The sequence below is a fragment of the Camellia sinensis genome, chromosome 3 (genome assembly GCF_055761805.1).
Source record: "Camellia sinensis isolate YWXY chromosome 3, ASM5576180v1, whole genome shotgun sequence".
Lineage (NCBI taxonomy): Eukaryota > Viridiplantae > Streptophyta > Magnoliopsida > Ericales > Theaceae > Camellia > Camellia sinensis.
In genome coordinates, this window is record NC_138963.1 from 213,189,511 (window position 1) to 213,201,338 (window position 11,828).

An 11,828-nucleotide genomic window follows, 5' to 3' on the forward strand; every position below is an offset into this window, starting at 1 on the left:
GGATAAGGAGTCCGGCTGGACTCCATATCCGGCGGATTAAAAAAAAAACAAACGGCAGATTGGATGCTTCCTCCGGATTACAATCCGCACAGAAAATAGTTCCCCCTTATCCTCCCAATCAAACACACCAATGTACTATTGTTAAGCTTTTGTTTGTTTTTTTTGGATAAATTCAGTATATTAAAATTAAATTTGTTTGTTAACTTAATTTTGTGTGTTTGTTATTTAAAATAAAATTCAATGTTAGTTTATTTATTTAATTATTTATTTATTTTTTACAACCTATCCAATATTTAAATAGAGATTTAACTTCTATTTCAGTCATTTTTCTTTTCATTTTTGTTTCTTCTCATCACAAACCCCTCCCTCAAATTATTGATCCAAACATAGCCTCTCAATGGCCAAAGCATAAATAACTGTTCAATAGGGAATGGAAACAATAGCTTAAACAACCAGTCCGGATGTATTGCTCTGGAAATTAAAACCCAGAAATGAGGAAAACAAAATTATTAGTTTGATTTATTTGTTAATACAATCAGTGTTCATAAAAATTTCTGTGTAGTGTTTAAAAAAAACAAAATCAATGTTCTTAAATTTTTTGTGTCTGCTTAAAAAATCAGTATTTATTTGTTTGTTGTCTTCATTTTGTGTGTTTAAAAAAGAAAAAAAGAAAAAAAGAAAAAACTGTGTTCTTAAATTTTTGGTGTGTATTTAAAAAATTCAATGTTCTTAAACAGCTTGGGATTTTTTCTCATTTCACTTTTTTAAGGTTTTTTTTTTTTTTTTGTGTGTATAAATTCAGTATTTTAAAATTTGATTTGTTTGTTTACTTAATTTTGTGTATTTGTTATTTAAAATAAAATTCAGTGCCCTTAAAAAAATATGTATAATATGAGTGTCTTGGATTTTTTTTTTTTGTAATCATACTTTCTATATAAAAAAAAATTATAGGAAAAAAAATTATTAGTTTGATTTATTTGTTAATACAATCAGTATTCATAATTTTTTGTGTAATCATACTTTCTATAAAAAAATTTATAGAAAAAAAAATTATTAGTTTGATTTATTTGTTAATACAATCAGTGCTCATAATTTTTTTTAAATTATTGGTTTGATTTATTTGTTTATATAATCAAAGTTTTAACCGTTTGTAATAATATACGAATGTTGAGAGCGTTGATGGACGTGTCTTGAACTTGAAGGATTTGATTTTGCCTAATATGAAAAATAAAAAAAATAAAAAAATTCCCAATTTTGAAGAAAATAGAAAAGTTTAAAGTTGTGTGCGGTTTTTGAATTTAAAAGGATAAAAAAAATATATTTAAAATATAGGTAAAAAATTAAGTTGTTTGATTGCTTAATTTTGTTTATGTTTTTCTATGTTTTTTATTTAAAATAAAATTCATTGCTCTTAAAAAAATCATATAAAATGAGTGTCTTCGATTTTTTTGTCTTATCAACTTTAATTGTTTAGACTTAGGCTTAGACTTAAATAGTTTGGGGTTTTTCATGTTTCATTTTTTCAAGCTTTTGTTTGTTTTTACCACAAAAAAAAAAAGAAAAAGATTTGTTTGTTTACTTTTGTGTGTGTTTAAAAAAAATATGAATTTCATATTATAATTATATCAAATCTTTTTTACTGCAAGTGTTCCAAGAATATGGGTTTCTGTTTTGTTATTTTGTGTGTACCATTATTACTTACACTTTTTATTTTCTTCATTAAAAAGTAAAAGAGAAAAAATTATGTTAATAGATTTCTTGGAGAAAAAAATTGACTATTATTTTCCTTCGTTTATATTTTTTGTAGGTTGCTTTACAACTTTGTGTTGTTTAGAATAAACTTTTCGGATTATTCTCTGTCGACACCTATTTGCTCTGACTGTAAGTATTCTATACGAATGTTAAGTTTGTAATGCTAGACACTTGAATAATTCTAAAAGAATTCTATTGCATGAGTTTGTAATGTTTCAAATATATAATTTCTTTTTTTATGCTTGAAAAAAATCAAATATGTAATTTTTTTATTCAATTTTTATTTTTATTTTTATTTATATGCAATTTTTTTTTTATATTTATTTATACGAATCTTTGTTGTATAATTTTTTAGTTAAAATTCATGAAAGTTTGGCCAAATCTTATGAAATTTTGAAAAATCCATGGCTGGCCAAAATTCAAAGAAAATTGTAGGTGTCTAATCTTTTTTATTGTAACTATTCTAAAAAAAATCCTTTTTTTATTCATTTGTTTGTTTTGAACTGTATTTTTTTGGTAAGAAAGAATTCAGTGGTCCCAAAATTTCATATGATTTTTTTTATATTTATTACGTAATGAGTTTGTGATAGTCAGGACAAATAACTTTTACGGTCGTGTTTTATTAGTATTTATCTTCTGCTTCTCTTTTGATTGTAAGTATTTTTAATTCTATTTTTTTTATATTTAATCGAATGTTTGAAAAATTTATATTCAGTTTGTTTTAAATCATATCTCAAGTTGTCCATGCTTTGGATCGTCATTACTAGGTAATCTCTTTCACGTGCAATTTTATTTAATTCTCCACAAAATGAGATTGGTACTTAAAATAATATGCATTATAAAAATATAAAAACAAACATATGAAAACACTTACATAAAAATATAAAGTTTATTATATTGTGAGTAAACGAGTCGCATTGTGAATATACTATTACTGCCTCTTACATATTTTTATATAATATTTTTATAGGCAACGAATGATACAAAAATTGAAAGCTTACAAATATATGTGCAACGTTGTTACAAGGTAATCTACATATAGGTTTGTATGTATACCAAAAGTTACGTACTTCATTTTTTGTCAATGCCATCTTATTTTTCGTAATTTAATGTTGTCATAGATTTATGGCAAAAATTGCATCAAAACAATTTGAAGAGATTATTGAACATGACATTTGATATGGACTATGCCAATCTATGTCAATATGTAAGTTTTTAATTTTTTTATTTTGTTTATAAAAAATTAACAAAATAATTACCTTTTGTAGCCTATTAGTTAAAATATGCATATGTATAATTATGGCTCACTTTAAAAACGTAAAATTTTAATTTAATCAATGTGTATTATTAGCAAACTAATTTTTACATATATCTTATTTATATATATTTTTTTGCAGAATTTGCAGGATCTCCGGTCTCATGTTACCAAATTTAGATTTTATATGAAGTTTTATTGTACAATTTTTTTAGTTAAGATGAGTAAATATTGCATTTTTTAAAAGATGTGTACATATTTTAATGTACATATATTTTATTTATCAAATATGTTAACATTACATTTTTCATTGTATATAATTATTCATATGATTTACATGTATATTATTAGAAAAAATAATATCAAATTCATATTATAATTTTAAACGAGTTTATCGCATGTGCTTGGCGCTATATTATTAAAGTCAAAAGGCTAACTCAACATAGACATAATTACTCTCTCTCAATCATTTTTTGCACTAATTTTAAGGCAAAGGGGTAGTCAACACTAATTTAGGGTTTCAACTCCCCTAATTCTCTGGCCTTGCAAGAAGAAAATGGGAGGGTAAATGCTACCCCCCAACCAAAGGAAAATTTATTGGAAAAATTACAGAACAGCGAGATTTGGGACCCAAGACAATTACAAATAAGTGAAGGATAAATTTTAATCAAAGTAGAAGTGAAAAGAAGAAAAAAGGATGGGGTGGTAAAATTCACCTCTTGAATTCAGCAAAATGCCATTCTTTCACATTGGTGCAAAATTCCCACAGAAACTTGCTGAAGAATCACCTAATAATGACAGCTCTAACTGAAGCCACCCAACACTAGCCACAGTGAAGCAGAGACTATTTATCCTGGGATGTAGCTCTCCTGCAACACCAAAACAAAAAATTAGATACTCCAAAAACAGATCAACAGAGACAATGTAATAACACTTGGACTGGACCAAGTAGGTGGGAACCACACATAATGCACCAATTCCAGTGGGAGCCATCAGCCATCCTTGGTTACCCTTTTTGCACTTAAAAAGACAGGTTAGAGAGAGATAGAAAGGCAAGCACATGAAATTGGTGGTAGTCCTGGACTCCACAACATTACCTCCCAGCCTTCCCTTTTCATTTCAAAGCAGAGAAAGCCGAGATACGATTGATCTGTTCTCTCAGACGTTGGTCATCTGTGTGGCTATCTTTCCTTATCTTCAACCACCCTCTCTATTATATATCAAATGAAACTACAGAAAACAAATAATTAAAAATTACTATATATAATGCATGCATTATCTCTGAACTTTTTTCCTTCTACTACTCTTTCAAGATCTGTGTTAAAGCTAAGAACCATGTCAGAAGAGCAGAATGGCAAGCCCGAAGAGCGGGCATGGCCAGAACTGAAGTTACCGGACTTGTTATTCACAGACACGGTGAGAGGACTCCATGAAGCTATTGAAACTGAGTGGGATTCACTTCGAAGGTCAGCGTGCCAGACAGCAGCAGGGAGGGCTCTGTGGAAGCATGTGATCCATGATCCACATGCAGAGTTACTCGCAGGAGAACCATTCCTGAGAAGCCTTTACGAAAAGATAAAGAAAGATCGCCACAACAATGCTAGGGAAGTCTCTGGAGTCATGCTTGCTGTTCGAACCCTGTGGTTTGATGAGAAAATTGAAGCTGCTCTCAGTTCTTTTAATGGCAGAGCAGCACAGGTTGTTCTTCTTGGCGCAGGTTGGTAATTCGTTACCCCAATTCTTCTTGCATTTCTGTAACTATCTTGTTGTGTACTGCAATAGCTTGAACAAATGCAGCCAAAGTATCTCTTTTATTAAAAAAAATTAAATTAAATTTTAAAAAATGCAGCCAGAGTCTGTTAAGAAAAAAAAAAACAAAAATGTTTAAGACCCCCTTCTCCCCACCCCCTTTGACCCCTCTCTTTTTTGATTGGCTACTTTTTCTTTTGCTTTTTTTTTTTTCTTCTCCTCCAATCACCACCTGCCACATGTGTGTGGGGTGGTGATCGGAGGGGGTCTCTATCAATGCTAAAAAAAAAAATGCAGCCAGAGTACCTGTTACGAAAAAAATGCAGGCAAAGTATCCAAAAAATTGTGTCAAACTGAGGTACATGTCTACCCCTTCATGGAACATGGATAGTCAGCAAAAAGAATGCTGTGTAATTGTAGGAAAATTTTCTAAAATTAAAGTCGTAGTTTTTGGGTATTTTCAAAAGAGAAAAGTTAGGGATCATGAAAGTTTTTTTATGAAAATGATCTTGAAAGATTTATAATTCTTGGATTACTTTGATTAGTGTGTGGTGTTTTATTCTAAGTGTAATTTAAGGATCACAAAGCTTTCATAATTATTTTCATGATACTTAGCATTGTTGTTTTCAAAATCTTCCTTATTTACATTTGGAAAGTTTGGGAGCTTGTCCCCACAATGGAAAGAGAGGAAAAGTTGAAGCATGCAATAAAGTACTACATAGAATATTCTTATGAATATGGAATTGTAGAGAAGTAACCATAAGGACAGTGCATTGCACCGTCTGATTTGGGCAGTTGGTTATGTGGCATTTTGATGGGCACAACATGATTCATAAGGGTTGCCACACCCATTCAGAGGGGTGCGGCCGGGCCTATAAATAGGCAGTGGTCCAGGCCACTCATCCCAGAATTCGGAATCCATATCAGTGTCTCCGTTGCGTCTAATCTCCCGAGTAAAGTACAACACAGGCAAAAAGCCACAAAAGCACTTACCATAATTCGTAAGCATGGACTTAAAGTTCACCGTGCTTGCGAAGCAAATACAACTTTTACCGAGTATGAAGTAATAAGTGTTTACTCTCTCTACAGCAGAACAAATCATGTGCATTGACAAGGAATCCCTGTTTTTGGAAAAAAAAGAAAAAAGAAAAAAAAAGACGACTCTAGAAAGGCTCTGCTATCACGCAATGTAGACATTGAATCGAGCAAAATATGCATGACAAATCCTTGAGAATAATTAATTCAAGCATGTGCACAATCAAAACTTGGGATGTTTTGGTCAATTTAAATTTTGCATATCTGATGAGTGCACTTCTGTCTTCCTTCAATAAAAGCCCCTAAATTCCCCAATTTAGAAGATTTATGTTTTCTAATTAAAACAAGATTTTAAATTCCCAAGTAAAATTCCATGTGCAAACCAAGTTTTGAGCGGAATGCGGTTACTTACATTGCAGGAATGGATGCAAGGGCGTATCGATTGAGTTGCTTGAAAGAAAGCAATGTTTTTGAGGTTGACCTTCCTGAAGTCTTGCAAACAAAAACAACTATTCTTCAGGCAGCAACAGAATCAACAAATGATCATCAACATGTGATGATGACAGCAAAGTCTCTGAACAGAGTGGCAGCTGATATCAGAGACAAAGACTGGCTTCAAAAGCTTCAGATATCTGGATTTGACCCAGAGAAGAATACAGTCTGGGTTCTCGAAGGCATTCTTTACTACCTCTCCCACTCACATGCCATGGAAGTATTGAAGATCATAGCTAATAATTGCACTCTTACGCAGACAGTCCTCTTAGCAGACTTCATGAACAAGCCATCGACCACACTCTCCAGCTCCGTTTTTCATTTCTATAGTGATTGGCCCGATCATCTCCTGCCATCCCTAGGATTTTCTGATGTTAAGCTTTCACAAATTGGTGATCCCGATGCTCATTTTGGTCTGCTGCATGATCCACTAAACCTGTTCAACAAGCTTCGAAGCTTATCCAGATCACTCCAAACTCACCCTGATGATGGAACACCTTGTTGTCGCTTATATTTGGTGCAGGCTTCTGGTTCACCCAATCAAACCATTCCATAAAAGCCAATTCTCTGTAAGTCTAGATATTATACATTTCTAACTTCAAATTATAGTTTAGGTGTAAGCACCATTCTTTGTTAGTGTTGCCTCAGGAATATACAAATTGTATTTGGACAGCAAAACCACAAAATATTGATGGTAGACGATTCTCGCAAGTCAGAGAAAAGAACTGCGAGATATTTTGAAGTTGTGGACATCGTGTCTGCTTACTCACATTGTTTGTTACAATAATTAAGCTTAATCTTTTGAAGAATGTCAAAAACAAATAACTATATCCAATATTGCAAATTTGCAATAATTATGTTTTGATATATTTATTTTGTTTTACTTTTCTTTCTGTTACAGTAGAAAATCATGTTTACTTCCCCCCCCCCCCCCAAAAAAAAAAAAGAAGATAAAAATAAAAATATATGTAAGGTTACAGATGAGCAGAGCTCTATGTTGCTCTCGCAAGCTTGGCTCGTTTACTAGGCAAACCCAAAAATTGAGCTCCTGCTCGGTTCACTTATGAAATGAACAAACACATTGCTCGTGCTCGTGCTCGTGCTCGGTTTGTTTATTAAATTGAGCTCATGCCAGTTCGACAACTTGTTTTCTTTGTAGTCGTAGAGAGATATCTGAGGAGCTCAACGTATGTGTGCTTAAGCTAAGCAAGTCCCATTTTCAAGTGATCCGGAACTCAGGTTGATTGTCTGAACAATAATCCAAATGTAAATGCAAAAAATTCTATCAAAAACAGATTAAATCTGGAAGAAAAAATCAAAATTAGAAGTACTCAAAGAAAAACTAAAATACCTAATTAATATATAGATTTTATACTATACAACAACCTAATGCATATTGTGTGTTTTAACTTTTAAATAATAGATATTATATATGTATGTATAAATCCAGGGCAAGCGTATAAAAACAAAAGGGAGAGAGTGGGTTCTTATTTTTTAAGTTAAAACAATCTAAATCTTTCAATTCTCTAATGAAGTTGGAACCCTAAAATTGTATTTGATTGGAAAATTTGATGAAGGAAATGGAAAAAGAAAGGAAAATAGAAAGAAAATGGAAAAGAATTGATAAGATTCAAATTTCAAGTTATATTTGGTTGAGTTTAAAAATAAAAAAAAGACTATTGTGGCAAGTTGGTTAAAAGTTTTTTTTTTTTTTTTGCTTTTTTAATTCACATCATCTCTATTTTTTTATACGTTTAAAAAACATTAAAAAATTACTTTTCACCTACTTCCAAAAATAGGCAATGAACTTAAAAGATAAAAAGTAAATTATATTTTCCTCTCACTTTTTTTGGTTGTGTTTTTCATTATAACCAAACAAAAAATAAAATTGCATTTCTTTTTTTCTTTTTATTTCTCCCATCAAATCTTTCAACCAAACAAAGCTTAAATTCAGTAAATACAGATTCAAAGGGGGAAATTTTGTTGCATGCTTGATTGGTAAGCAGGTATTTTGTAAACCCAAATTGTGAATACAAGCTCAAAGAAGTTTCCATATGAATCAGAGAAAATGTGGATTAAACTTCAAAACCACGGGCATACAGAAAGAGATGTAATTAAACAAAGAATGTGAAACCTCAGATGAGACTCCTGTTTGCAACTTGAAAGGCAACAAAAATAACTAAGAACGCAATCCCTAGCAGCAGCAGAACTCAACAGCCAGCCTTTCAACTTCTTTCAACTCTTTGTTCACGTAATTGAAATCGAATTTCCAACCAAATTAATCAAATCGCATTTCACTCTTTTCTTGATCGATCGATGAGGGAGTGGTAGTGTAATGCTGAAATGAAATCAGGGATTTTGGCGGGAAAGGGGTGGCGGTAACACAACGTGATCACTGTCCAATGCCGTGGCACACCCAACGGTATATATCTATATAATAAAACAAAACGATTTTTGAAAATATATAAAATGTATCATAGATACATTTTAAATCAATGGTCTATATCAATCATGAGTATATATCAATGGCTCAGATCTATGTAGCTCCCATCCAAACATCAGGCTTCCAGCTACCCACGTCTTCTCTCCATTCTATCTTTATCTTTCTCTCATTATTTGTTCTCACCCAAGTCTCCTCCTCATTACCTCTTTATCTCTCTCTCTCTTTCCCTCTCTCTTCTTCTTTTTCCCTACCCTCTCTCTTCGCTTGCTCCCGACGCTGCTCTCCAGTCTTGGTTTGTAAGGTAACATTTCTGCCTCTTCAACTCAGCTTTATCTATCTCTCCCTTTTTGTCCTTCTTTTCTACCCTCCCTCTTCGCTTGCTTTCCTTCTCTCTCTGTTTCCCTAGAATTTTTGATCTTCTTATCGTCTTTATAACCTAAGGTTGGATTTGATTGTTTATCCAAGTTTATCTGAGTTTATAACCTGTTTATCTGGGTTTGATTGTTTAACTACGTTTAAAATGGGTTTGATTGTACACAAACTGATTTTGTCAGGCAATCAGTTTTTTGCATATTATTTGTGTCTGTACATATGTGTCAAAACCCTTTAATAGTAATTTTGCTAACCGTGTCTCTTTATCTAATTTTTTGGCTTGCTAATCATGTTAGACTTATTTATTTTGATGATTTATTTAATTATGTTTTAATTTATTTGAAATAGAAAAATAAAATCTAAAATTTATTTTGATGATTTATTTAATTATATTTTAATCAAAATTTATTTTGATGATTTATTTGAAAGAGAAAAATAGAATCAAAATTTATTTTGCCCCATTATTTCTCACCTAAACCTTTATCATAAATATTGTTAGAATATATTTAATATTTGATTAAATCAGGAGTTCAAACAGCCCAAAACAAAGGTTCAAATAGTCTAGCACAGCAGTAGGCCAAAAGGTTCAAAAGGTTCAAGTGGAAGATATTCAAATTAGTAATGATGGAAGTACAACGGCTATGAACGGCTATAAAGGTTCAAAAGGCCAAAAGGTTCAAAAAGGGTCAAGTGGAAGATATTCAAATTTGTAATGATAGAGTGGAAGATATTCAAATTTGTAATGATGAAGTGGAAGATATTCAAATTGATAATGATGGAAGTACAACGACTATAATTCAAATGACTACAACAATTATAAACGGCTGTAAATTCAAATGAATACAACGGCTATAATTTTCATTATGTATACCAAAGCCTCTAATGTAACAAGTTACAAAAAAATCTGAACATATTCTTTGATCTATAATCACTCACATCTATTATCATAAATTATACACTGAGCCTTATAGCATTAAGCTCATCTTTCCTGTGTGAGATTTACAGAAAAATCAAAGTTTCATTTTATATATCTATCCTTGAGAGATATTTATTGTAAACTTCTTTGAAAGCAAAAATACCTTTCCATCTTGTAAAAGTGTTGCAAACACTGTGTTCTTGAAATCTTGAGATTGATTGTGAATCATCTAAGATTTGCAAGGGTTTGGGCTTGTGAAGTCTGTGTAAAATCCGTGGAGGATTGCTCCATTTGTAAAGAGGTTGCTAGCACCACTGTGAAGCTAGAAGACAGTGGAAAATCTCAAGTGAAGCTTGAGGAGTGGACGTAGGCTGAGTTGAAACCGAACCACTATAAATTTGTTTGCCTCTCTCTCCTTTATCTCTTTATTTTATTTTAAATTGCCATAACTATATTTCACATTTTTTACTGTGCTAAAACCATTAACTAAAATAGTTGTTAAGACACTTGTTTTAATTATTTTTATTTCATTAATTATATTTATCTATTGTGCTAGTCATAATTTTTATTAGGGTATTATTAATTTTAATTGTAAAAACCTAATTCACCCCCTCTCTTAGGTTGTCTTTTGGGTAACAAATCAAACAGCTTCTGTGAACTAGTTTGTATCTCTCTATCTGATTGATTAGGGTAAATGATTTCTTTTCATTTTATATTGTTGGATTTGATTTATGTGGTGCTTTTGGGAAATCTCTTTTGCCAAAAAAAAACCCTTATCGATTGTTCACTTCCGAAATAGTCCCTTATTTCATTTTCTAAATTTTTGAAAAGGAACTACCTAAGTTTTTGAATCGCTAATCAAACAGTTTCTGGCTTGCTAATGTTTTTTCTTGCTAATCGACTGTGAACTAGCAAGCAAAACAACAACGGGATGCAGTAAAAAAAGGACTCCAAAGAAGCAAGGTTTGACATCCTTACAGTGATCAAGCACTCTGTCAATTGGATATGCTCCACGTTAGTAGTCATCTTCGGCATGTAATTCATTATGCGTATCTTATCTTAGTGGGGTTGTTGATTTTGCTAAGATAAGTGGATTTCTTTCCATAATTTTATCCTCTTATCTTAGTACAATACAGATCATCAAGGTTTTGCCTCACTAGATTCATTAGCCTAGAGAAAACTAAAAATTGTCATGGTGTGTCGGGGTTGAGGCCTCACCCGTTAGTCATGTAATGATATCTCAATGGATAAGCATTCTATTTCACATTTAATTCACTAGAGGAGCCAAATTTTATTTATTTTTTCTTTTTATTTTCGACAAAAGTGCTTCCCAATACTTTGGTTCTTCTATGTTGTGTGCTTTAGGATGATTCATGTAACATTTTTCATTTCAAATAGCTTTGGGGAGTTGGTCTAACCAATTTGTTATGTTTACACTTGAAATTGGAATTACTCTTTTATTGTTCTTATTGCAATAATGCTCTACAAATTTTTCTGCATTTTAGGAACAGAAAAGGACTCCAAAAAAGCAATTAGAACCTGTTTTTGAGGTTTGAGATCCTTGGGTATCATTACTTTGGTTCTTCTATATTGTGTGCTTTTGGATGATTCATGTAACATTTTTCATTTCAAATAGCTTTGGGGAGTTGGTCTAACCAATTTCTTTTGTTTATACTTGAAATTGGAATTACTCTTTTGTTGTTCTTATTGCAATAATGCTCTACATATTTTTCTGCATTTCAGGCCCTTAATACACTTGGCAGTACCAAATGGAGAGTAAATAAAAGGGTTCTTCGTATTATAGACAGAATATG

At 31.6% G+C, this 11,828-nt stretch overlaps 1 protein-coding gene and 1 long non-coding RNA gene across 2 annotated transcripts; both read left to right on the top strand.

Moving 5' to 3' along the window:
• The first annotated feature begins 4,124 nt into the window (after window positions 1-4,124).
• Window positions 4,125-7,176, top strand: LOC114294564 (uncharacterized). Its single transcript, XM_028238679.2, has 2 exons — window positions 4,125-4,724; window positions 6,211-7,176. The coding sequence occupies exons 1-2, from the start codon at window positions 4,274-4,276 to the stop codon at window positions 6,837-6,839; spliced, it is 1,080 nt and encodes a 359-aa protein (XP_028094480.2). The 5' UTR covers window positions 4,125-4,273; the 3' UTR covers window positions 6,840-7,176.
• A 1,679-nt stretch (window positions 7,177-8,855) lies between these two features.
• Window positions 8,856-11,325, top strand: LOC145823086 (uncharacterized). Its single transcript, XR_014365216.1, has 2 exons — window positions 8,856-9,027; window positions 9,625-11,325. It is a non-coding gene; the product is annotated as an uncharacterized LOC145823086 (long non-coding RNA).
• The last annotated feature ends 503 nt before the right edge of the window (window positions 11,326-11,828 follow it).

Coding starts and splice junctions, on each gene's coding strand:
- LOC114294564 (XM_028238679.2), top strand. CDS start 4,274: ATGCATGCATTATCTCTGAACTTTTTTCCTTCTACTACTCTTTCAAGA. Junction 4,725..6,210: donor GGTTGTTCTTCTTGGCGCAG/GTTGGTAATTCG, acceptor CTTACATTGCAG/GAATGGATGCAAGGGCGTAT.